Source organism: Scatophagus argus, chromosome 17 (assembly GCF_020382885.2).
Source record: "Scatophagus argus isolate fScaArg1 chromosome 17, fScaArg1.pri, whole genome shotgun sequence".
Classification (NCBI taxonomy): Eukaryota; Metazoa; Chordata; class Actinopteri; family Scatophagidae; genus Scatophagus; species Scatophagus argus.
In genome coordinates, this window is record NC_058509.1 from 10,992,898 (window position 1) to 11,020,046 (window position 27,149).

General features: G+C 39.6%; 3 protein-coding genes across 5 annotated transcripts; 1 reads left to right on the top strand and 2 right to left on the bottom strand.

Moving 5' to 3' along the window:
- Nucleotides 1-8,780: 8,780 nt before the first annotated feature.
- On the bottom strand, nt 8,781-12,688 carry lrrc69 (leucine rich repeat containing 69). Its single transcript, XM_046418700.1, has 8 exons — nt 12,433-12,688; nt 12,176-12,302; nt 12,008-12,080; nt 11,718-11,913; nt 11,451-11,522; nt 11,239-11,340; nt 10,955-11,134; nt 8,781-10,808 (listed from the first exon to the last, which is right to left on the bottom strand). The coding sequence occupies exons 1-8, from the start codon at nt 12,604-12,606 to the stop codon at nt 10,689-10,691; spliced, it is 1,044 nt and encodes a 347-aa protein (XP_046274656.1). The 5' UTR covers nt 12,607-12,688; the 3' UTR covers nt 8,781-10,688.
- Nucleotides 12,689-13,657: 969 nt separating this feature from the next.
- On the bottom strand, nt 13,658-17,539 carry otud6b (OTU deubiquitinase 6B). 2 transcript variants are annotated; one of them, XM_046417011.1, is made up of 8 exons: nt 17,262-17,539; nt 16,330-16,478; nt 15,920-16,018; nt 15,523-15,723; nt 15,233-15,353; nt 14,697-14,758; nt 14,505-14,611; nt 13,658-14,355 (listed from the first exon to the last, which is right to left on the bottom strand). In XM_046417011.1, the coding sequence occupies exons 1-8, from the start codon at nt 17,335-17,337 to the stop codon at nt 14,271-14,273; spliced, it is 900 nt and encodes a 299-aa protein (XP_046272967.1). In that variant the 5' UTR covers nt 17,338-17,539; the 3' UTR covers nt 13,658-14,270. The 2 variants fall into 2 exon arrangements, with proteins under 2 accessions (XP_046272967.1, XP_046272966.1); XM_046417010.1 differs by having other exon boundaries at nt 15,920-16,027; nt 17,262-17,538.
- Nucleotides 17,540-18,134: 595 nt separating this feature from the next.
- Nucleotides 18,135-27,082, top strand: LOC124074282 (ras-related protein Rab-5A). 2 transcript variants are annotated; one of them, XM_046417008.1, is made up of 6 exons: nt 18,135-18,330; nt 22,731-22,949; nt 23,412-23,563; nt 23,774-23,896; nt 24,105-24,198; nt 24,423-27,082. In XM_046417008.1, the coding sequence occupies exons 2-6, from the start codon at nt 22,784-22,786 to the stop codon at nt 24,536-24,538; spliced, it is 651 nt and encodes a 216-aa protein (XP_046272964.1). In that variant the 5' UTR covers nt 18,135-18,330; nt 22,731-22,783; the 3' UTR covers nt 24,539-27,082. The 2 variants fall into 2 exon arrangements, with proteins under 2 accessions (XP_046272964.1, XP_046272963.1); XM_046417007.1 differs by having other exon boundaries at nt 18,136-18,330; nt 22,728-22,949.
- The last annotated feature ends 67 nt before the right edge of the window (nt 27,083-27,149 follow it).

The following is a 27,149-nucleotide window of genomic DNA, read 5'->3' on the forward strand; positions in this document are numbered from 1 at the left end:
GCATACAACTTCAACTTTCCTCCAGATGGTAATATCCAACGAATGAGATGCATCAGACCCCGGTGAATCCTGGTTCCAACTCGTCTGCCTTCATCATTGCTGGGATATATTAGGTCAAACAGCTACTGACAGACCATCAGGAAACTATTTCCTCCATCAGATCTTCCCACTCTGTCCCTCTCTCTCTCTCTCTCTCTCTCTCTCTTTCTGTCCTCTGACATATTGAATTCATCTTTCCTTGATGCTCATCTTTCTGGCCTGCTCGTCTCTCTCCTGTATTTAGCATTTCATTGGCTGATTTCTTTTTTGTTAGGAGTCCATATGTTACAGTTTTAACACTTTGGACTCATCTGTCCCGTCTTTCTCCCTGTCTCTCTCTCAGATCTACAACGAATGTTTGACCAAGCTGTTCCATGCTGTATTATTCAGCACTGTGTGTGAGCCGGCATCATCAGACATGTATGTCTGACATGATGCATTGGCTCTGTTTAATTATAGAGATGCTGAATAAATATTTACAGATGGCCAATCCGTCTTCTGCCGGCCAGGGCCACAAGTATGATTTATGAACCGTCAGTTAATGCGGAAGAAAAGACTGTCATTGTTTCTGCATGGAGGCTGGATATTATAAACTGCATGTATGTATTAGGCTCCAACCAGCTATGTGGTATTTCAGGTCTTAGATACTGCTGTGTTAATACATGCAAGTGGCTGCTACATTAAGCCTGGATGGAATTTGTTCTGAGTTTAAACAGTTTCTTGAGACTGCATTAACCTGTAAAGGTATTGCCCAGGTATTAGCTTCAAAAGCTGTCAGGTCTTGTCAGATATGGTGGATACTGGCAGGGGGAGAAGAGTAAGTGGAATATATTAAAGTTTTAAAACTCTGCCCTGAAATAACCTTACTCAACCAGGTGTGGATTCTGTTTTACCCAACCTGGACTGAACTACTAAAATATGACTAAAAGTCACTTTAATCCTGACTTGCTATTTAAATTATTCTAAAATGACCTTGTTATCATAGAGCCATTTATTAACAATAGATTCTAGACTTTTTATTCTCCTTGGTGATTTCTGATTAGAGGCAGGAGTTGGGTATTATTATAATGACAAACTTTATAATCAAAAATCACAGCATCAGATGTAGAGTGTAGTTACATTAATTTGAAACTGCTACTCCTCCAAATTTAAAATTCATACATTCAAAGAAATAGTGTTCCAGTTTAGGGGGAAATGATGAATAAAATTAAACCTGACCTAATTCGAGCCGTTGGGAATTAGATTCCGAATCAAGCCAAACCCAAAGAGTCAGGCTAATCGCATTTGGGCTGAGATTCAAAGCTCTAGATTAACAACCCCTAGATTCACAGCAGTCTATTACCGGCGTGGGTGGCTGTGTGGAAACACAGGAGCTGCAAGGCTAGTTATGATGAACTGCTATAAAGAAAAAACACTATGCTTTTACAAACAAAACGCTTGAAGAACTTTCTTATGAAGAATAAATTCATCTTGTGGCTAGTGGGGGGCTAAACTGATTTTTGCTCTTTTGCCACTTTTACTGACTGCTCATTCTTGAGCGCCTTGTGTAAAGAGTCAATTTACATAGAAATCTTTAGGTACAGAAAATCCAAAATGAAAAAAAAACCTCAATCTACTTTAGATCATGCCTCACATGACATGGATATACAGAGCTCAGTTGTTAATCCACATTTTAAGAAAAATATAAATTGTTAAATCTCCTTTAAACTAGAAAAAAAAAGCTTCCATCAGTAGCTGGACTCTCATGCCAAAGTATGTTTTTAAGCACCAGAACTGGAGTCCCATAAACTCTTGAATTTTCATCCTGATATAGTCCAGCTTTAGACTTTATGACTGACATTTATGTGAGCTCAGAGGAAGAGTGAGTTGTATATCACTGTGTGTGCATGAGTTAGAACTCAAGCCTCTGGGAGAAAAGTACAGTAAAAACATATTAAGCATTTCACTTTGAAACTCACTGGAGGATTGCAATGTTTCCTAATGCTCTTTTTATGGCACACAACAGAAAGCCTGTGTGAGTGCACGTGTATCTAAAGTATGTGCGAGGAGGTCCACTTGCATGAATAACTGTGTGTGTGCGTTGATGTACTTGCCTGCCTGCTGGTGCTCCACGGCCATCTGGTATCTGGTCAGTCTAGCGAGCCTCTGGAGGGCACCTGGCCAGCAGCTTGCTCACCTGGCTGTGCTAGCCCCTGCCAACCACCACACCTGGCCTGGCCTGCACACAAGGAGAGGGAACAGATTGCAGAGTGTAGCCAAAAGCAGCCCTACATCGCAGCGTGTAATATCACAGCAATACAGGATATGTTTGCTGTATAGTTTTGCCCATGTAGTATTTTTAAGGTACTACGCACTATGTTGATTTTAAAATTCTACTCACCAGGCAGGTCTCAGTAGTTTTCTAAAAATGCACAACTCATCATTTGAGACTCTCAACATACTCATAGAAGATTTCATAATGAGTTATGTTGACTTCTGCTGCATCTGTCCCAACAGTCTGTGCCAGCCCATCCATTTAGCATACAGTGGCACTTCCTTCCTGCAGGTTGTCCTCTGCTATCAATTACACTCTCCTCTCCCTGCAAGAAAGATGCTCTTTGTCCCCTGTCGCGCACACACACAGAGACAGACAGACACACACACACACACACATAAAATGCACGCACACACCACGGACGCAGAGGGACAGACACCTGCAGAGTGTTTGTCACCTCTTCTGTTGGCATCTGACCGCACGGCATTGTGGGAGAGACGGCCATCTGTTGTCGGCAAGGCTGGATTGGAAGGGGGCAAGCAAGCACGATGCAACATGCAGCTCTTTTCTGCTGGTCTGAGCTGTGTGAAGTGTTGTGTTTTTAAGGCGTTTTTGTTGTTCTCGCTCCTTCTGATGTCATGCAGATAAAACAATATAGCTACGAGAAAAATGAGAAAATGCACCTGTGAGATGATTGCTGCAGTGTTAAAAGTAATTCTAGCTTCTCTTGAGGGCACTAACATTTCTTTTTTGGGGGGAGTGGGGGGGGGGGATTCAACATGTGCTAATTACACAAAAAGCAGAGTCCCATGCAGAATGTTTTGGATTCATTAAAACCACATGCAAATGGTTGTCTTTTGTCAAACTGAACTCTCTCCTAATTATCTTGGAAATGTTTACCCCTCTTCACGGGGAGACAGCACATGAATGCTTGATTGACATGACAGTGGCTGCAAAGTTTCTTCAATTATCCTGGCAAGGTTACGATTGCTGCCTCTTGATTCACAGCAGGTCCTTGTCATTCTGAACACAGAAATACTAAACTCTTTTCTCTACCTACGCTGCTGTAACCTATGAATTTTAAGTCTGCTGAGATTGTATATAAAAGATGGGCAAGGAGTTAACTCTACTGAAAATGTAGTATTTAAAAAGTGTGGACTGATCACTGCGGTTAAATTTTGAAAAGTCATTCAGGGTTCCCAGAAAATAATTAATACTGACTTCAGTGATCCCCTGACCTTTTCTCTAACACCGCTATGTGCTTATCATTGGATGGGTTGCCATGTTATTCAATTCACACAGTTATGTTCCCTTAACAAATCTGAACATCCCTTAACTTTTCATCAAGCGCCTTCATAAGGTTATATTTTGATTAGTGGAATACTGGTTTATGTTCAAATATCAGCATAACTAAGGAGCTTCAGCTTCCGTTTGTGTTATGTGCTAATTAGGAAACGTTAGCATGTTAACACATGGTGAACATGGTAAACATTACACCTGCTAAACATTAGAAAGCTGTCATTGTGAGCACACTGTGTGTTTGCTCAAAGCACTGCACCTTTGGACAGCCTCACAAATCCGCTACCATGGCTGCAGGGTCCTGTTCAGTTGTATATACAAAGAAGTGAGACTATACAATCTCAAGTATGTATGTATGCAAAGCAACTGTGTCCACATTTATTGTGCTGAGAAAATTCATTCTCGTCATGTCTGTTTACAAAACCAAGTGTGCATGAAGTATCCGACGTTTTGGCTATGGGTTAGAAAATATAGCTCAGTAACAAAAGTACTTTTGCTATATACACAGCATTTTACTGTAACATGTGGTTGAAATATCCCCGACATTCTCTAGCTGCAGTTTTGTCCCTGGAGGCAACAGCTACCTGTGAGTTGTGTGATGTTGGAAGAAAACAGATGCTTCATAAGGAAAGAAACATAATAAACATGGAACCTCAGAAAATGTGGTCTTTACCTTCAGGAACTGCTGTAGAACAAAGAACAAATAATGTCAACAGCTTTTGAGGGGAGGGGGGCACTGATATCATAGACAGAAATGAGCAGAGTCAGACTGAGATATTAACCCACAAATTCCTGAAGGACGTTCACTTGTGCAGGACATTCATTTGGCTGGTTGGTTGGGTTGCGGGTCTGCTCATCCAGCCGGCCTGCACATTGTAGACAGATGTTCGGCCAGCCAAGCCTGCAGCGCCACAGGCACTGTGTGTTCTAGAAAAACCCAAGGACCAGATGCTGCTACCTGGTGTCCCACCCGCCTGCCGCTCCACTCTACCGGGCATGCTCCAGTGGCCATCACAGGACTTCACACTGGGCTTTGAGATTGTGTGCCGTCAATCATATTGATGATAGAGTAGAGTGGAGCTGGAACTGAAAGTTTTCGTAGGGTCGACTCAGCAGGTTCACCACTGTGTATCTGACAGGCTGAATTATATGCCAGATTGTTTTGAATAATGAATCAAATAAGGTAGCTATAAGAAAGTGTGAAACACTCCTGCATGAGTCAGAGGAAATGAATTTTCTAATTGAGAAGTCAATTACAGTGTAAGGAGTAATAACAAAATCTAAGCATAATAGAAATGAATATCACACAATAAAGAATTGCTTGAGGAAAATGAAAGCATCAGTCATAAAATACCACATGGCATCCAACTGAGTGAGCTATCTGAAGTAACATCAAAAGCTATAATGTAGCATCTCCATCTCTTTCAGCCTGATTTTCCACCCAGTTCTGTTCCCCAAATAAATAAACAGTCACTGTCTTCCCAACAAACAGAGACACAGATCCTTCGTCCCCCTCTACGGTTCCTGTCATTACCAAACCCGAGGAAACTTTCGAAGAGATTCAAAGACACTGATGATTAAAGATTTATTTGATCTTTTGAAGTTCCAGCAGTGTTTTTGTCTTATTTCTTCGACAAATGCAGCGTGGTAATGGTGTTTTCGCAGCGTGGTTGAGGCTGACCTAGAACTGCCAGAGAAAGGTTGCTGGCCTGATGGCCAGGCTCCAGTCTCAAAACTCCCCTAATGAGGAATGGCTCAGTAATGACATCGCTTCTTTGTAACCTCAAAGGACAGACAGTTGACTTGCTCGTATTCCGACTGTTATTTATATATTATATTGTGATGTGAAAAAGAAGAGAAAATTCTGGGAGGGAGCTTATTAAACTGGTGGCCTGTATTTTGTAGCATCTTTTTATAGTCTGATGCACTTCAAATCTGTCTTTCATAGATTATTTTTCTCACCTTCTAATCTATACCAAGGGTGCTCTTTTGTTGAATTGTGTTGATTTTGATTAAGAGATAGTGCAGGTATTGTCTTGTACATCTGGCGCTGTAACTGTCTCTTTTTCTACTGATATGCATCAATGGGTGCAAGCAAACTTTAACCTTTTGTCATATTTGGTTGCACGATTTTGATTTAATAGTCACACATGAGCTACAGTGTTCTGATCTTGGATTTCATTTAAGTTTTGAATACCAATGAAAGCGCATTGTTCTTTTCTTTCTGCTTTTATTAGCTGCTCTATCTCTTAGATTCATCAGACACATCACAGGGTGTTGTGCATCAATGCATCTCTCGCCTCATCGGCTCGAGTCAGCAAAGAATCATACTGCCCCCTAGTGCCCACAGTCATTTGTAACACAACGGAATTGATCGTGCAGCCATCAAACAGACAATACCTTGGTACTCTGCCAGTGGCTCAATACCAAGATCTGTCATGGGCAGCGATGCACAACAATAGATTCTACTGATTGGAGTGGTGCACACTCCTGGCTATGACACTGGCCTACCGCTTGCTATCGAATAGCTGTTTTTTCCTCTCTCTCCAGTCACAAGGCCCCTAATTCAGCAATCAATGCTACTCATTTTAATAGCACCTCTGCTGTTGCCCTGAGGAGAGAAGAGGAGAAATCAGGTTGAGCCTGTGTCAAATCATTCTTCTGAGGTGAAGACCGCAATCATGGCTTTGATGGATCCCTGAAAATGACTAAACATGCTCCATAAAGTGTCGCAGTGGGGATATCATGCTGAACAGTGCTTGTTACTCGAACCAGTTGCACATACTTGCTTAGAGTCCAGTACCATAAAACTTTAAAATGTGGATTTATACACAACCACAGATATGCCTTAATATCTCATTTGCACACTTAACACATGAAACTGATCCTGGATGATACAGAGTGTGGAGTATAATATCTAAAATATAATAAATGTCTCGATACAGTCACATCTATAGAGACAAGGCTGTGTATGACCTTCAGTTGAAAGCACACCTTTCATCATATCCATTACAATAAAAGCTTGCATCCTTTATCTGTTTTTAGCTAACATATCACTTGCCTTTCCAGCCACAAGCTGCAATGTGAGCTCAAGCAACCACAGGCTCCTAAAGACATCCTAAGTAAGTGCTCCAAATGACAAGACAGACTAAATACCCCCTAACAAACGATACAAGACTGCAGAAAGCGCTTTAACAAAGGAGGTATGTAATGAACCCCAGGTGCCTTCTCCCCAATACATCATCCTGAGTGAATGTGCCAACATCACTCTCTTTACCTCCAAGCATGGTAAATGAGAATTTATGCACCCGCTACTTTATCATTCTTTGCTTTTTTCACCCCTATGAGGTAGCCATGCCGTGCAAGACAGATATTTCCACCAAAGGCAATATCCCCTCGTAGTAATTATATCAGAGCGAGAGAATGGCTCATTAACATATGCTAGGCATGTCAGGAATTTACAAGCGCCTTTTGTAGATGCCTCTCGTCAGTGTGCTGCTCCCATCCGTATGTTGTCTCCTTTGAGGATGCAGCCTCCTCATTTCCATACACGTCAATCAAGTTGTGCATGATTTTTAAAATTATTTTGAGCAAAAACACAGGGCTCTCTGAATATGGCAATCATAAGGGACAGCTCAGTGATATGGAAAAAGCGTGTCTGTGCACATGTGAAGGGGGGTGCGACTGTGTTTTCTTAAGCAACATGATGAAAACAAAGCGATGGAGCAAAATTATCTTGATGGTGTGTCATCAATGCAGAGTGGATGGAATAATTGTATTTGCTTTTCTGCAGAATGTTAAAAAGGCATGTTGTGTATGTGTGAATACATGCATTAAGCTTGACACCAGACACCAGACCAAGTAACAGACAAGTCCCGAGGCCACTGAGCTAGTTGGTGCTGCTGCTCCACTGCTTCAGGACCCAACATCTGCTGCCTTAAAGACGACACGTACTGTTGGCCTTTAACCCATTCATATAGCGGCAGCAGAGTGGAATGACCTATATTAGCCTTTTTCATATACAAGCCTTAAAAATAACTTCTGAATTTCCATTGGGAGGTCATTATGTAAATCTGGTGAATATTTAGTGAAATAATATATAATTTATGGTATAATTAAGCCTAGGACAAAACTGTGTGTCTGTGTAATCTTAGTAACGGTAATTAAGACTTTAAAAAGTTTGAATGTAAATGTGTGCACATACAGCTCACTTCCAAAGCCGGAGGCAGGAAAGCAAAGTCTGTAGTGATATAACCAAGCAAAATTTTCTTGTGAAGTGTTGTGTATTTAAAATGAACCAGACTTGGACATAATGGGCAAGTTTTGGGTGTAAAAAAAATCAGTTTAATAAAGGAAGGAAGAAAGATGCAACTTATTTTTAATGCTATCTTTCTTTTTTGAACACAGGTCATTGTGGGATGCATGGCAATACGGTCATATATCTATCTGTAAGACTAAAAACTGTAATATGACTATGGTGGAACAAAGTAAACTTTGTTTTACTGCAGTTCACACACGTTACTTATTACGTGTAACAAGAGATTTGGCTGCTCATTAATATTAGTTTTGTTGAAAAAGCTAAAGCTCATGCTTTTATAACTTCAGTTGATAAAAAAATATATTATCAATATATTAAAATACAGCCTGGTATCTAGGCCAACATAAGATGTTAAGTTACAAGCTGATGTTTATTTATTTATTTTTTTACAAAAATGTTGATTGTATTGCAGAAATGAACTAGAAATGAACTTGTTACATACCTGTCTAAGAGGACAGGCGGACAGTTCGGCTTGGTTCTGCTTCCTTTCAAATCCTGCGGTTCTCTCCATCTGTGCAACCACTGACCAGGGCCAGGGCGTTTTTTCCCATGCTCTATGGTTTTCCTTTTCAGTGTTTTTATGATCTTTGGTCAATTCTTTGTCTTTTTTTTTCTTTGAATATCCTGCCTGATCAGCCATAACCACAAAATATAACATCAAAAATAAAGCAAAATTGAAGCAAAAATTTCTTCTGCTTCCTTTTAACGACTACTGTGAAACTTTGCTTAGGAAAATAGACTCTCCTTGTCTTCCGTAAATTGTTTCTTAATGCCTGTCCTTGGTTCTGGTTTCATGTAAAATCTGACCCAGGGATAGGCATCAAGTAGATCAACTGTCTTCTAGCTGATGAGCTTGTTTGCATATGCAGGTTATGTGAAGGCATCACCATTAAACTGAGATTGTTTCATAGCCAGTTCAGTCAGAGTGTTGATATATCTATATGATGGAGTATTTATGTGAGTGTTGGAAACATACATGATAGTATGGTTATAATCAAAAATCCAGGCACAAGCTCAGATGGTGCTGTGCCCCGGTGGCCCCGACTGCTTCTCTTTGTCTGCCTGACCCCAGGCTCTGTCCAATGAGGCCAAGGCAGACTGGTGTGGTGTTTAATTCCACCAGTCTGGCTGACTTGGCCCGGTGCCCTCATACTCTAACCGACAGTAAACAAACCGAGCCAACTGGAAAAAGAATTTAGGCTTTGCTGAAAACACAAACACATCCACTTAAACAGATGGCAGTCTTGCTTTAGTTCTTCTCGGCTGTAACTGGACAGTAGCTTTGTAATTGACTTTTTAAAAATGATTAAGGCAAGTCAAAATGAACAAAAGAAATAATTTTAAAAATATATGGATCCATTGGCTGGGAGTGAAAAAGTGACCTCTCAGTAGCATAACAGGAGACTGACAGGAAATCTACAAAGTGAGATGAAGATAGAGAGAAAAGTCATTTTGTGTTTGAATGAGTCTGGACTTTTGCCCCAGCAAATGTCATTGCAATGAATGAAGACCCAATGTCCATTTCCATCACCAACCACTCTCTCTATCTCTCTCTTTCTTATTCTTTGTCATTGCCTTTTCCCTTTAAGTGCACTTTCGCCCACACCACTTGGAAATTGATTGAAACAAAATGTCACAATTATGCCCTGTAGCTCGCCGCTTCAATTATTCATCAATTAGGGGCTAGGCTCCTTTTTTTCCCTCCTCTGAGCTGATATTTCATTCAGTTTGCTCGAGATGTATGGCTCCCCTGCTGTTAACCAGTCCAAAGTCATTAGTTTCTGGGTTTGCAATTAAACCTGATGCCTTATGCATGAGGCTCAGACTCAGTAGACACACGCAGCAGCAGCCGCAGCAGCTAGTGAACGAGCTAGCAAGCTCTGCAGGCGTGGATGGGAAATTAATTTGCTAGAAATGAAGTTCTCCCTCTCTCTCTCTTGTCTGGCAGGTTGGAACAGATGCCACTGGCTGAAGATGGAGGTAGAGATGGGGCAGCTAAGGTGTAAACAGGAAATAGATTTGCACAACCTAAACATGCGTAGGGGATATACTTCTCTTTTTTCATTAAAAAAATTGAACTTGAACTGAATTAATGGTTAACCCTACATGTAGGCTATATAATGAACAACATTGTAAACATATCTATTAATTTGCCAGTTACATACATCACATACATTCAATGGGCCAACCAGTGTGAAAAAAATTTAATGTATTTAATCCACGTATTTACATGCAAAGGTGTTTTGTTTAAGGAGTATACATGTACAAAGTCACACATTTTCTGAAAGCTGTTGCTGGCACATAGAATAAATATACTCTACAAGCTATCGGCTATCAGCACTTGAACAAGGTCCAACTAGACTGATAATTTTCCATGTTCATGTGATGCCACCTAGTGATCACAGAGTCATACGGCATCTGCATTTACTAGAATTTATAACACCATATCACTGGGGAAAGAAGTATTCAGATCCCAGTAAACTACCAATAAAAGGCCTTCACTTAAAATGCCACATAAATTAGAGTACAGAAGTATTACTAGCAAATTACTACTAAAAATATTAAATTCATAGTGCGATATTTGTCTCTGAAACGTAGTGGAGTAAATGAAAATGGTCTTGAAGCATAGTACCTGAGTAAATGTATTTACTTTCCACCACAACACCAAATTAATCTAACATGTATACATTGTGCTGCTGATGTTTCTTGTTAAAATTGCATTAGTTTATTCTTTAAAAAAAAAAAAAAAAAAAGACGGGACAGTCACTGAGATAACGCTTAGTTCATTTTTAATGAACCTGCAACACCATAGTAGGGGTGTCCATCTGTATTAAAGCACTTGTGCGAACAAAGACGGGCGCGCACTGGAATCGTCAGCCCACTCCTCATTTTCATGTCCTGTTAGACATAAAAACAAGAGAAAGCACATTTAATTATATGCACTGCTACATGTTTATCCATGCAGTATTACTAAGGCAGTAATATCTGCTTTACCAGGTGCCACACTGTAGACTGTTTCAATAACAAGCATTAATCTTTCACACCTTCTTCAGATTGATAAAATGCACACACTCCAGCCACGTGGTGAGGAACGGGTCGAGGCAGAGTGCACAACAGCTGCCAGTGGCCAACATGGCTGTCAGGAGTGGGTAGTGAGGTAGCATTCTGTGGACCAGAGAGGACCTGTTCCTGTCCTCCTGCAACACAAATCTGGCGACCAGTTCCTGGGAAACAAAGATGAAACAAGAATGATGAGGTGGTATCTTACATAGTAGATGATTAACATAATGTTTGTTATTGTGTCTGCTGTACTTCACTGACACATTACCTTTAATGAAAGCACCTCTGCATCCTGCACTGATGACATCGGCTCACAGCGCACAAACCCGTTGCCTTCAAAGTAAAGCTCCTTCAGGGGCAGCAGGTGAAACTACAAAAAGTATTGTCTGGTATCACACAGTGAAGTTATGCTTCCAGACTTAAATTTTAGATTCCATTATGCCACCACATTGTGCTGTTGAATTGTACTGTATAATGTACCTTAACTGGAAACATCGACAATTTGTTCCCAGCCACATCTAGAACTTGGAGTTTTGCCAGTTCATTAATTCCCTGGTGAAACATAAAGCAAGTGTTTGCTTATGGTGTTTGTTTGCACACTGTGCATTTAAAAAAGAAAAAAAGAGAAAAGCTGAAGTAAGAACTTGATTGATATGTTGATTTGATATTTAATTTAAAATGATTCTTTAAGCTGAACATGAAAAACTACCAAATATGAAGACATTTTAAAATTAGCTGAACACCCACCTCTGGTAGGCTGGTCAGCTTGTTTCTGGCGACATACAATTTGGTTAGTTCTTTACACTGGGACAGCTGCCACGGCAGTTGAGACAAACAATTGGAGGTCAAGTTTATCTCAGTCAAGCTCCTGAGGTGGCCCAACTCAGCAGGGACCTCCTCCAGCTTATTGTCCAACATGCTGAGATGCTGAAGCCTACTCAAACTAACACATTAACACAGAAATACAACAAGTGCATCAGTCAACAGTGAAAATGGCAAATTTGAAGATCTTATGTACTCTGGTGTCATAAATATACCTTTTAATCTCTGGTGGAAGTCTTTGAATTTGATTGTGGTTCAAATTGAGCACAGCAAGGTTTTGTAATCCACCTGTAAAATATAAATTACAAAGAGGGGTTAATTTTTTGCAGAGTTTTCTAACAAATCTTCCAAGGTGCTAATTATGCAGAACAGTGAGAACCTACTGATCACCTCAGGTGGCACTGCTGTAATTTGGTTGCTGAACAGATACAGTTTCTTCAAGGACTCCAGATGGCCCAAAACAGCGGGAAGCTCCTTCAAGGCATTATTTCCCAAATTCAGCTCAGCCAGCTTGCAGGCGTTGCATAAGGAAAAAATATTTAATCACAAATCTGCGTGCTGTGTAACACATTTAAAGAGTTGTCTTGGAAATTTTCCAGCAAACAGATGAGCTGGGAGCAGGCAAACGGAGTAGACTCACATGTTTTAGCGAGAGCAGCTCTGCAGGCAGGGCTGTAATTGAGTTGTTGTTCAACAGGAGAACTGAGAGGTTTGTTAATCTGGAAATACATGTGGGAACCTCGTTCATCTTCTTCGACGTCAAATTTAAAGATGTTCCCTTACCATACAAAGCTCTAATCACTGACTCAGCCATTTGCTAAACCAACATCAAGCGCTGTAGGAAGTGTGTGCCAGCTCAAGTTTCCACGACGACAAGACGCTTGCCTGCTTGTCATTGAGAATTTGAATTGAAGCAGTAGCGACCTCTGGTGGTGACAGCTGAGTACAGCACCATGTTTCCTCCTACTTCAGCTTATTGATATTATTTAAGATTAATTAGTTCTCTCTGCTCGGTATTCTCTAGTGGTGGAATGTAACTAAGTACTGTTACTTAAGTAATGTACTTAAGGACAAGTCTGGGGTTCTTGTACTTTACTTGAGTATTTTCTTTTCATGCTACTTCATCATTCACTACATTAAAAAAATCTATTTTTTCATTAACACATGAGTACAAATAGTATTTTCAATGCAGGACTTGTGAGAGAATATTATTCCTGAACAGCATTACTACTTTTACCTCAGTAAAGGATCTGTATAGTTTTTGGGGTTTACTTTTTACCAACTCCCAATGGCTCCTTCCAAGAGAAAACAGGACCCGTGAGACCTTTTCTTCGCTTCAGTATAGACCATACATTTCTTTTGCTGGCATACACTTCCTACAGTATGGTGCATCAGTGGACTTTCTGATAAACCATATGTTCTATATGTCAAATCTCAATCTAAAAAGTAACTAGTAACATCAGTAATGCTAGTACCATATATGTCTAAAAGATAGTGGAGTGCAAGTATAAACAGAAACTATAAGTACTCAAAGTGTACTTAATGACTTTGGTGAATAAATAAATGCACTTTGTCACTTTCCATCATTGGTATTTTCCAACATTATTTACTGACAAAATGCATGGCATGGAGTGGAGTGTTTGAGTACATTTGTGTACCTAACTTGACATTGGGAAGGCTGTTTGTGGTCGAAATGCTATGCTTGTGTAAAATAAATAAAAAGAATTGCAACAGACTTGAGGCAGAAGTGTGCATGTACTTGTACATATGCATGTACTAGTGGAATGGATCAATGAATGTATGCCCCATAGAGACCAACTCGAGTTGAAGAAATACAATGGCCATCTATCACAAACTCATGCTGACAACAGTATTCTTTTATGATTAATATTTTCCTCGTGAGAAACATCAAAAGCAAAACAGCGAGATGCCATATTATTTTCATATGTGTTTATGTAACACTGATATGCTTTACAAGTTCAACAATTCCTTTCATTCCAACAACACTGCATAAGCCTTCAGTGTTGACATTTTTTCGAGTGACATGCATGACCAGCAGTCCTTACATCTTCTCCTGCCCGATTAGATATGGATAAAAACTAAGTAAGTCTTACACCACTGCATCTCAAAATGGGCCGACGGGAACCCTGTGGATCGTTAAGATAAACCAAGAGAGTCCAGGGTTAAATTCACTGACACGTTAATTTCCTTTCTATGCTCTTTTCTTCATCAGCACAGTGATACTGTTTTCAGAGGTGATGAGTTCCATTAGATTTCACTCTCTCCACTGATATCTTTTGACGTCTAAAACAGAAAAGCATGATTTTGCTTTTAATGCAACATTCTCTGTTAAACTCAGCTTAACAGTGTCTTCGCTTGGGTGGTGGTGGGGGGCTTTAGGGGCCCTTGATATGGGTAGTTTGAACACTCGCTGCACTACACACGCTGGTTTATGTCACACAAAGACTGAGCTGTCTCTCAGCTGTCCTCTGCATTGGCCGGATCCTTTAGCCGCTCCACAGAGTTATAGTGCTCTCCTAGTCCATAGGCGTGACGCATATAACTGCAAACAATGACAAAATATATTTAGAACTTCTATCAATACTACTATCAGTTTTTATATTTAGATAGACTGATAGATATTTCTACCAATTTAGCAATTTTGTTACAACTTGAAATGTTAACAAACATGACAGCATATACACAACGTACACAAGGGTGATAGGTTTACTATCAAATTCCTCCCCGATCTTTATGGTTGAGGAGTTGGCCTGGATTACTTCTATTGGCAAGTGAAGAACTTGGGTCAAAGCTCGCAACTGTTTGGGGAATGAAAAAGAAAACATTCAGTGAAAAGGTCAAGAAGCAACAGCACGGTGCATGTGTGACACTTTAACAACTCACTTCTAGTTGTCCACCCCAGGCTGCTGTGTGTTCCACGTCACTGCAGTATTTCTCAAACTCATCTGGAAATCAGCACACACATCAACACTTGCATGAATACTGTGCACAGACGGAATTACTTTGTCAAACAATAATGCCATGTAGAATACCTATGACTATATAGACAAAAGTACACCTGACCATTGCTCACAAAATGCTCTCAAAAGGGGTTAAGGTCAGGGCTCTGTGTGGGCCAGTCAACTCTTTCCATACCAAACTCATCCAACCATGTCTTCATGGACCTTACTTTGTGCACTGGGGCACAGTCATGCTGGAATAAAAAAGGGCCTTCCTCAAATTGTTGCCACAAAGTTGAAAGCATAGCATTGTCCAAAATGTCTTGGTTTGCTGAAGCACTAAAATTTCCCTTCACTGGAAGGAAGGGGCCAAGCCTAATACCTGAAAAAAAGGCCCATACACATACTTTGGTCTATATAGTGCACTCGTACCTATGAAAGACTGTCTCTGACAATCAAAAAAAGAGATGTGTGTATTACCTGTTGTGTATATGTCACCAGTGTTCGGGTTGGTGAGGAAAGGCAGGAAGTCATCAGCATGGGCTCTCATGTGCTCAGCAGTGCGGGACCGCAGTTCTTTCATGCTCATTGTTAACCCAGGCTAGAATAGAGCAGAGCAAAATATGTCCTCTCTGTGTATGAACTTTAGTAAAACGACATGTATAAACTTTGCTGAACATTAGCCAATGCACCATTGGCACCAAGTGTAAATGGATCACTTCTGCTTTATGATTAGGTATTGAAACTACAGCTAATATTCCAATAGGTACCTGCGATCGCTGTGCCAGTTGATCTTCAATGGCACGGAACATGCAGTGGCCATCAGAAGAGATCTCCTTGATCTGAAGCTGTTGCTGGGCAAGTTTCTGAGCCAGAATCAGACCTTCCTGGTGCCTCACACCCTGCAGGTTTTGTACCTCAGCCTCTGCTATCCTACTCTCCCTCTCCTTCTCCTGGGCAGCCTTCTTGTCCTGCCGAGGATAAGTTAAATAAAATATATTTCATCTGTTCGTGGAACATGACTGTAAGCAAACACAAATGTTGATTCAGAGGTTTCTCAACCTGAAGCGCGATTCTTCCATTGTACATTGATTATGTCAACAGACAGTTATACTGTTGTTGGTAATAAACAAAATCGGCCTGTTTGGGCTGGAACTTGTATCTCACCCTTCTCTTCTGGGCTTTGGTCACACGCAGCGGTTTGATCTCTTCCTGTTCTCCATCCTCCATTTTCACAGCCTCCATTTCATTTAACACATCTTCCATCTTGTGAGATTGAGTGAGGAGAGCTTTGGTTATAAGGAGACTTTGTACAATAAGAATAATGTATTACAAAAATGTGTTCTGTGCACATTGTGCTCAATACTCACCTCAAACTAATTACTTAAAACTATGTGCATTTTCAATGTATCCATGTCTATTGTTTGCAACGATACATGTGTTAAACCTTGTGCAATAAATCATACAGGTACTGCATTTCAAGGGGTACATCTTTTGAAGGCAGTCATGTCTCATAATGTAAAATCTTAATGCATACCCATGAGACATTTGTTAATCATTTGACTGCAGACATTTACCTTTGTGTCAGCTGTAGATTTGAGTTGCCTGAATTCCTCCTCATGTTTCAGGTTGAGGTCAGCCTCTAGTTTGGCAATGTCCTCAGTCAACTGTTTCCTCTTTTTCTTGTCATTTTTGGGGACTGCATTTTTCATTCTCTGGATTTTAGCTGAAAATGAAAAATGAAGATTAGACTGTTTGACAAAACCATACTTCAGTAAAGTCTATATGCATTATATACGAGTACAGCTCTGAGATGGTGATGGATGTTGATTAGAAAAGTTGGAATGAAAAAAATAAATCAGATAGCCAGAGTGAGCAGTATGAAGATGAATGCATTCACAGATGACATTAATGCACCTTAATGTTAATTGGTTAGAAGAAACTAAAACAAACATCTCTCTTTAAACCATATATCATATGAAGCAGGATGCTGCTGCTGCACGCCTCTCCATTTGATATACTGAAATAGCAAAATCACAGCAAAATAAGAGTATGAATAGCTTCAAAACCCAATCAATTAGTGTCACAGCTTGTACTTGTCTTTGACAGTTGATTAAAAGCATAATCTGACAGCAGTGATCGGAGTATGTCCACAAAGAAGCTCGAGAAGTTTCAACCCACTGAGATCTGTGCAGCAAAAAGTTTCTGCCCTCTGTGGTTTTGTGTGAAATTTACCCCTTTAACTACAATCCTTGTGAGCTGTTAATGAAAAAAAACATACTAACAAATGGACCGGCAATTATCTAAGAATGATAACATTATAGTTATGGGTCCAATATTTTGCTCGGAATTGCCTCTTGTGACATTAGATTTTCTACTTGCTGGTGTCCTAGTAGCTATATTGAGCTCCATTCAAGAAAATAAAACAACAAATGTGCTACAAACAAAATGATGATAAATGATTAACTGCAACAACAAACCACGAGTGAAAACAGCTGATATTAGCTACCTTGCATATCTTTCTTTTCCTTGCGGTGCTGCTTGGCCAGCTGCTCCTCCGGTGTGTCCACCGTATCCTCCTCCATGACTGAATGTTGCAGACTTTGTTCAGTGGGAGTATTTGAAAGTTTGCGGTGTGTGAAAGAATGATAATGCGTTATGGTGTCTCTGGTGAGAGGTGAACATATATAACTATATATGTATATATATATAGTTTTATATATATATATATATTCAACAAGAAATAAAATGTGCTGATATGGCCTAATCCGGAAGAGCCAAAGATGCGGGGCGGAGCTTTCTTCTTCTTCGCCTTACTAAACTCCGGGATTAATATTGCTACATCGCCACCTATTGGCATGTATTCGTACTACAGGTCTATAGTGTCAGAGCAGAAATCGGTGACCAGAATCAGGTTTACTGCCAGGTGGGTTTTCACATACAACGAATGATTAACCATATATTACGATATATGTATACGTTGTAATCGCTATGTTGCAAAAATACAGTTTTGCTGGACTATTTCTGTTGCGCAATATTGGGTTAATTTCGTGTGTGTATCTCCTTGGCAAGATAGATAGATAGATAGATAGATAGATAGATAGATAGATAGATAGATAGATAGATAGATGTAGCCATTAAGCAATTTATTATTATCAAAACATATAACTGGGCAATACATTGAAAACAGAAATGCAACTATTAGACCGGTTATAATGTAGGCCTACACATAATGGGCTTACTTTATGTGTAAATGCAACAAAGTTTGACAGGAGATTATTTTTACCTGCACTCCTTCTTATTATCACAAGTAAAACTTCTTAGCTTTTATTTGTAGCTAATTGGCTGAGAAACTCATTTCTGGAGGGCAGACGTGCTGTGTGACGTGGCACGGGGGGCGGAAGAACTTGTTTGTGTTTTGGTTCTAAGGGGAAGTTGCGAGAAGAAAGAAAGGAGGAGACGTGACGGGATTGTTGAAATTATTTTCTTGGTTCCCCAACACCACCTCACTACAGTACCCTGGGTTGTAAATACTACAGCTGTGGTATTTATAGTTCAAAACATCGTCTGGCTCTCAGGTAGCGTACTTGACATGAATCGACAACTTGTGGTTTCCAGCTGGCTGACTGGCTAACGCTAACGTTTGCTCAGTTGTCATCGGGGACTAATGTTAGCTAGCGCAGTCGCTAGCAGACTCCAGCTAATGTCGGTGGTGTTTGATAGCTAATGGAATGCAGAAATACAGGCCTTAGTCACGTCTCACCGAGTCCAGCTGTTCCTCTTCTGTGTTACTGGGGTGCTGTTATCAAGCGTCTGGCCTGTGTGACAGGCTTACGGTTGACTTTGTGACAGCTATCAGTTAAATGGGTGGAATCTGTGCTAGCAAGCTAACATTAGTGTTTGTTAATTGAGGGGTTGGCTACTCCCCATTAAGTAACATTAGCTAACTAGCACAACATTTTGGTTTAATAACGTTTTATTAACAAGACAACGTCTAGCTTGTTATTCCATCGCATTCCTTTTGTTTGCCATAATTCAGCCGAGCCTATAAATTTTAAGTGCTTTTCTTAAAGTGGCTGGGAATCTGGCGTTACTGGCCAGTTAGAAAGCTACGGGTGGCTAACAGCAGGGAAGCTAGCTAGACAACAAAAACAATTTGGAAAATGGCGTCCCCCTCTAAAATTATGACAACAGACAGCTAATGTGAGCATGTGTGTTTACAGTCAATCAAATCCAAATATTTTTCGAGCCTTGCCGTGCGCAGGGTTTATTGACAGTATTGACAGTCCGTCATAAGTCTGAGCAAACGCAGTGGTTTTTTTCGCAGCAGTTTCTTATGCGTATTTGTGTTCTTCTTGCGCACCTGTGTTTAAAGAAAATGCTGTCAGTTTCTTTTGGTCAATATAAAGGATATATGGCCTGGCCTAAATATTTCACTGGTCACTTTCATGGGCTTTAGGACCTTAGTAAAAAAAGATTTATTTTTTTTCCTCATTCCCGGATAAGTTTTACGTTTTAAGAAAAGTTGTAAGGATTTCAAATGCCTTTTCAAAGCTAAATCCCTCCTTATTTTGTTATGAATTCAGCAAAGCCTTTAGTATTGCAACCTGAGTTCAGGTTTTTATGCACATCGTCTTTTAATAAATTTCAGTATTTTGCTTCACTTGTCCTGTTTCTGGACTTGTAAAACTAAAGATATTGTTCTCTTAATATATAAACAAGAGATTTGATATATCCCACTGATGCTTTTATCTGTTGATAGCTGACAAAACGTCCACAGTCATGAAGCAACTATTTTACAGGTAGTCACAACTCCACAGGTCCTAAAACTTTATCCTCTGGAGATCAACAATAGATTGTCTCACAACATGATTAGTATCTGTACATTCTGTACATAATCTAATGATCACATTAACAATTCTGTAAAATGTGAAAAAACCTCTTATCACAATTTTTCGGAGCCCGAAGTGACATCATCAGATTGCTTCTTTTATCCTACAAAATACCCAAAACCCAAAGACTCTTTGTTTACTATCGTCATCATTTACTGTCATCGGTAATTGATCACTAATCAATTATTCGACTAATCTCAATCTCTGCAGCTCTAATTAATTTTAATAGATAAACAGCCTATATGATATAATGCAGGCCAACACCATCATAAACTGTTCCCCAAACTTTACCATAGAGGACATTAACGTCATCAAAAATGGATGAAGGAGAAGATAAGGGTGCTCAGTGAAAATTATAGCATTTTTGTGGTCAGGGAGAGGATTCCTCAAATCATGCCCCGGATAAATTCTCTCTCTCATAGACTGTGTTTATCTTCTGACAGCAGCCATCTGTTGGATACAAGTTTGTCAGCAGTTCCATCCTAAATGAGTTACTAAAAAATGCATGAATGCATGGCATGTATCCATACCAAGGTTTTTGCGTTTGTAACACATTTGAGTAATGTAGGTGGGTGTAAACTCTTGAAACTGTTGTGGTTCTTTTTGACAAGGCTTCTTTTGCTTGGTGTTATTGTATGTGGTTGTGGTGGATTCCAGTTGCCTCCTTATGTAGTTAAACGAGAACTTTGCGTATTTGAAATGCTTTCCAAATGGAATTAATTGGCTGTAAATGACTTGCCATTAGTTTTACCAATAAATGTTGAAATTCATTTCTTTTTTTCATAGCCTAATGGCAAACATTATTGAAATGTTTGTGTACATTGGAGGGCTGTCCGGAATGCTTGTTGAAATCCATAATCTGTTTTAGATGGATTACATTAGTAATTTACTCACATTGGGAAGCTTTTATTGCACTTGCCAGTAATGTAACAAATTGTGATCAACTGAAGTTATCTTAACCCAACAAGTCTTGCTCCATTCTGTATATCTGTATAGTAATATAGGGAAAGCTAGCTAGGGTTAGCATTTCAGGTTAATAATTAGAGAAGCTAATTTCCAAACAGGCTAATTACTGAAACAAGTCTTTACCAGCATTACAGCGGTATATAAATGTACTTGAATTTGACTAGGCAACACCGTGAAAGAGAATCAAGTGATTGTGCTGCATAGACCTTTGTAGCAGTGATATTAGCATTTGCATTATCTGTGACTTTTGCACAGCCGACAAAGACAGAAACCACATTGCAGAGAGCATGAGTGGAAACTAACCCGCAGTTTCAAAACAAGGGAATGAACGAATAATTGGCAGCATTTTTGTCAGGAAAAAAAAAATTCCTGGTCTGGGTGGCCTGTCAGGCCAAAGTATATTTCATAAACATTTGGGTTTATTCAGTGCATAATTTGAATTAGGCATCTTCTTAATGGTTGATTTTGTAGACTTTTGGACGGAAGTTCAAACTTAGACCAACTAACTCAAAGGTTTGTTTGTGTTGCTGTGGAAGTTCACAGTGTATTTGAACTACAAAACTGTGAATTGCATGATGTAAAAAAGTGTGATACTGCTGGGTTATAGCTTGCATTTTACATGTCTAAGTATGGGTGTGAAATACTTTATTTGAAATGCGTAGACTCTGTTTTGAGTGGACATAATTGGCATTTTCAGTTAGAACAGCTGGACCCGACAAGAACATCAGAATATATCAGTAACAGACAACAGAGAACTCTGTAGTCTCTAACTGTAGATAAGGTGCTGGGTGTTTCTTATGATACGCTGCTACATGCACAATAGATAGACAAAAGTATTGGGCATTACACCAACAGGGACTCATGACATTGCATTCTAAACACACAGGCAGCTTTGCAGCCATAACAGCTTCCACTCCTCTGGGAAGGCTGTTCACAAGAATTTGGAGTGTTTCTGTGGGAATTTTTGCCCACTCATGCAGTAGAGCATTTGTGCGGTCAGGCACTGATGTTAAATGAAAAGGCCTGGTTCGCAATCTCCGTTCCAGTTCATCCCAAAAAGTAAGACTTTATCAGTTATCATTGAACTGGTCTAAAATAATAAAGTACATAAAGTAGAACTTTTATATTAATATATTTTTTTTATTTTACACACATTTGTTCTTGCCTTTAGAACATGTTCTGTATAGATGCAGCAATTAATGGATTAATTGATTAGCTGTCAAATATTAAGTTAATCTCCATGTATTTTGATATTAATTGTTGTAAAAAGTTTCAGCTTCTCAAATGTGAATATTTTCTTCTTTCTTCAGTCCTCTGTGACTGTAAACTGAATATCTTTTGGTTGTGAACAAAACAAGACATTTGAGGATGCCAAGTGATTAACGTTTTTCATCATTTTCTGACATTCTACGGACCCAAAAATAGTTGTTTCATCAAAAAAAATGATCAACAGATTATTCTAATTAGGTGAGAAATATTTGCTCGCTATCAAATTAGAAGTGTAAAGTAATTGTTCTGCTCTCCTTAGACTGCATCATGTTGGCTAATGTTTGCATTCTTTTCTCCCAATATTCCTCAGCGTTCTAGAAATGCCCAATATCACATGTTCATTAAGACGATCCAGTAAGGAGGTCATGGCTTAGACTTACTAGACGTATTTTGCACGGTTCAAGGAACTTAGTCTTCATGCTGTTCACATAAACAGAAGTAGATAAGTCTTGCTACTCTTTTCCCCCTCAGTGTTAAAAGTTTATTTTTGTGCATTTTATACATATAACTTCACTCTCTCTCTCTCTCTCTCTCTCTCTCTCTCTCTCTCTCTCTCTCTCTCTTTCGCTCTCTCTCTCTCTGTTTGTGTGTTTACACATAGAGTCACTACCCTCAGTAGAGTCCCTCATATCAAAACAAAGAAAAAAAGCAGCTTACCTGAGTAACTGTTGACAGCTTTAAAGGAAAATGTCAACTGTGCCTTGTCACGCTGTTATATTTGAGCACTGTTTACATAAGGCATATTTCACTCGAAGCAGATCAGTTTTGTTTTTATTCCGGGAAAAGTTTAATACATGCATTACATGTTGATAGTCAGTGAATCTATTTTTTTCTCCTCCTTCTTACAGCAGAACTCCTGATAGTGAGGTTTGAGACACAGGACACCGAGGGATCTGAGTAGGTCATGGCCAATCGGGGAGGTGCTACGAGACCCAATGGACCCAATGCAGGGAATAAGATCTGTCAGTTTAAGCTGGTGCTGTTGGGGGAGTCAGCTGTTGGGAAGTCCAGCTTAGTGCTCCGCTTCGTAAAGGGTCAGTTCCATGAATTCCAGGAGAGCACAATAGGAGGTGAGCACCACATGAACAAAGCAGGCTATTTGTCATGAGCTACCAGTTGGTTTGTGTTTATGCAAACTGTTGAGTATTTGTGTCTGCTTTTGCCAATTTTTCCATTTGTTCATGTAGTTACACAATTATGTGTGTATCAGGATGGGTACACTTCCTTACAGCCAGCTGGGTGTGTTATTATTTTTCAAGACAGCACGTTAAAATACATTTTATCAAAGCCCATCGTAAAAATAATCTGCAGAAGTTAACTTTTTAATTTTCTAGTCAGGGTCATTGCCACATTTGTGAACATACTTCAAATGCAGCAAATTACAAACATTTGACTCTTTTCATTTTGGCACAGATTGTCACATGATGGAAAACACTGTTTTGATGTACTTATCACCTGTTTTGTGTCAAAAGCATTGTGTTTGTGTAGATATTGATTATTGAAGGGTGACATGCCTTACCCTTTCCTTTCAGCTGCCTTTCTCACCCAGACAGTGTGTCTAGATGACACAACGGTGAAGTTTGAAATATGGGACACTGCAGGTCAGGAGCGCTACCACAGTTTGGCACCCATGTATTACAGAGGAGCACAGGCCGCCATTGTTGTCTACGACATCACAAACGAGGTATGTTCGTTCACCCCTGACAAGAACAATTTTCCCAATATGACATTCACTTAAAGTTGTACAGATGATACCAGTGCTATTTATGTCCTCAACATGCCTCAGCAGTTCAATTCAAGTTGCAGTTCAAATACAGCTGCTGACTTACTGTATATATAAGTTACTGATCACATGAAGGTGTTGACAGATGCCATTTTTTTCAACTGTCTGCAGGAGTCCTTTGCACGGGCAAAGAACTGGGTGAAAGAGCTGCAAAGACAAGCTAGCCCTAATATAGTCATTGCTCTGTCAGGCAACAAGGCTGATCTAGCCAACAAGAGAGCTGTCGACTTCCAGGTTAGAGCAAACAGGCTGTGTCTTGATACTCAGTCTTATTTTTTGCATTTCATGGGAATTCTCGTCTTCTGCTTCTAATGGACACGTGTGTGGTTTTGTTCATGCAGTCTTGATATCACATGCAATTGTTTTTTCTTGCTTCTGAATGGGTAAGAATACATAAATGAGGATGCATTGAAAACACATGCTGGTTATGTTGTGCTGACAGGATGCCCAGTCCTACGCAGATGACAACAGTTTACTTTTCATGGAGACATCGGCCAAGACATCTATGAATGTGAATGAGATATTTATGGCTATTGGTGGGTAATTCTTCACACTTTATGCATAGATTTTGTCATTGCATTTTTAGAGTGGTTATCATGCATTTTTAAGTGGTGTTGACTGGAGGGTGGAGGTTGAGTTTGGAATGTTCTTCTTCTTATTATTATAATTATTATTATTATTAATTCTAAATTCTGCATGCTACAAATTAAATGTTTCAGTTTTATTGATTATTGTTTTGGGTTTTTTTTTTCCCCTTTAGCAAAGAGATTGCCGAAGAGTGAGCCTCAGGCTCCAGGAGCCAGCAGCGGGCGGAACCGAGGAGTGGACCTGACAGAAGCTGCCCAGCCAGCCAAGGCTCCTTGCTGCAGTAACTAACGTGAAAAACACCTCCTCCCCGACCAACCTGTACAGCAGTAACTAATGCGGCCAATGCCCCAAATGTCGCTGCAGTTTCTAATGCAATTAGTTGTACTCTTATCTTCCGTTCTTTCATTTGCAAAACAAGAAAAGTTCCCCCCACCCCCACCCACCCACTCACTCTCTGTCTTCTTGCAGTAATGAAGTCAATGCCGCCACGTTGATATCTTCCTCTTTTCCTCCATCACAGTTCTGCTGCTGCTTGGTTAAGCCCCCCACACCATTTTTTCCTATTTTTCTGCCATCCAACTATTCACATCTGTCAATTATTATTGATGGATTGATGATATTAGTGCACCCTGCCCTCCATCATCTTCCTCCCAACTTGTATATATGGGTTTCATTTAGAGGAAGTGGTCACTTCCCTTTTTCTGGGATAGCTTAAGACTTTACTACTGCATTTCTAATACCAGTCTTGTTTTTGTTCATTTTTTGATAATTTTGTTAAATAATGTTTGCTATAATTTTTGTCAAAATTATGGATGCACATACTTGTATACTTACATGGCCTAAAATTGAAAACAAAACTGTGTTTTACCTTTTGTCTGCAGTTGCACAGAAAAAAATGTCTATTAGAGAAGAGGAGAGTATTGTGAATCTGAGAAAGGCAGAGGATGAAAAGAGAGAGAGAAGGAGAGGAAGTTCCACACCTCTGTCTTGCCACGGGACCTTTTTATTTTAAAGTTACATCATTCATGAACTGTAGTCCTTTTAGAATATCCCTCTTTCTCTCTCTGTCTGATTCCTTCTATCTGCCCATGCTGTCCATGTTTTTTCCCCCGACTAAACCCGAAGTAGCACTAGTGTACATTGTCTTCTACCACCCTAAGGCTCCATTCTGGGGCCATGCCTGCTTCTAGCTGTCCCTAGTGGCATTGTGCAATGTTTCACAGTATTTATTCTGTGACTTGAGTGTCTGCAAGGACATATGCAGCGCAGCAAAACTCTCAATTCCACCCAACTTTCTCCACAAGAAGGCGCAGGGAGGGTCTGAGATACACATGAGTGTCACCACCTCTGCAGTGTCCTTTCATAAATCTTGTGTAGACCATCCCTTTGTGGTCATACTGGGTTCTCCAGGTGTGTGTGTGTTTGGATGATTTTAGTTGACATGGATGTTCTTCTCAGTTATGTTAATGTTGCTGGACGTGTGCTGGGTCTGCACCTGGTAAAAAGCAAAGGCGGTGGTGGTCAGTTGGAAGTTGCAGTATGTAAGGTTGCTTCATAATCACATTTGAATCATAATTATTTGTCATCTTCTCTTGACTAGGAAGTGCTTTATACACAGTTGTGTGTCAGTTTGTACAAACTGCGCCTGGGCTGGCTGGCTGATGACAGATTTTATCCATTGACTCACTCACACGTGCCCATTTATTTGTGTTTGTGTGTGTGTGTGTGAATACGCATTTGCACATGAACACACATTGCATTGACTTCTTCCCTCTGAACCCCTCTCAGATCTAAATGTTATTGTACATAAGCACACACTCTGTTACACCTCTCCTTTACTTATGTTGAGCACACCCTTTTTTTTCCCTCTACCCCCATCCCCCCACTGTACGTTGTTACATACACACATACCACACAAACAGACACACATACATATATGTACACATTTAGTACATCTGGTCAATAACTCTTTTTACAAGTCTGTCTTACTCATGCCTTGCACTAATGATGCTCATTAATATATCCTGTCATAATTACAGCCAGTGTGATATAAATATATATATATATAAAATATAAATATATAAATAATATACTGTAAATAGGGTGTTGCAGTGTAGTCTTACTTTTTTTTTTTTTTTTTTTTTTGGATTTACAGTACTAATGCTTGCTAGGGGGTTGTCTAGATAATCATAAAAAAACTGTACAGTTAGCTGAAAAAGAGCTACAATCTGGGTTTGGAGTCTTTTTTTTTTTGGAGGTTTTTTCCCCACACAAATGGTTAAATTATAATCATTGGTGGTCTTTATAAATGTATGTAGTATTATTAACAAAAAGATGAAATTGCATTTATTTAGTCGTCTGTCTTGTACCCTTTTCTCAAAAGGAAAAAAAATAATATCCAGCTGTTTTGGTTTCTATTTTTTAACATTATCTCTTTATTGCATTTCACTAATTCCTTATTTTGGGGTATCAGGCTACTGCGTTGTCCAGTACTCCTTCTTGTAAGTAGACCTGAACTTCCAGAGACGCTGGTGGTCAAAGCTCCAGGGGAGTCAGACACAATACAAAACAGGTTGATTAACCAACAGTCTGCCCCTCGATAACATCTTAGTAACCTTATGAAGATATTGTAGGAACAGTTTAACAGCTATCAGGACAGCACGATGGTGATTCATGAATAAATGAATTAACTCATAATAAGGATATAAATTGTATGTTTTTTGCCGTGAACACTTAATTGCAGCCGAAAACATTTAAATGCAAGCATTTTACAGTACTGTTATGTAATGACCAAATAAATATGGAAATAAATTTGATCATTTATTATTGTAATCAGGCTGTGTGTGCGTGTATGTGCGTGCGTGCACTCACAGATAGTAACTGTGATAGGTTTTCACAG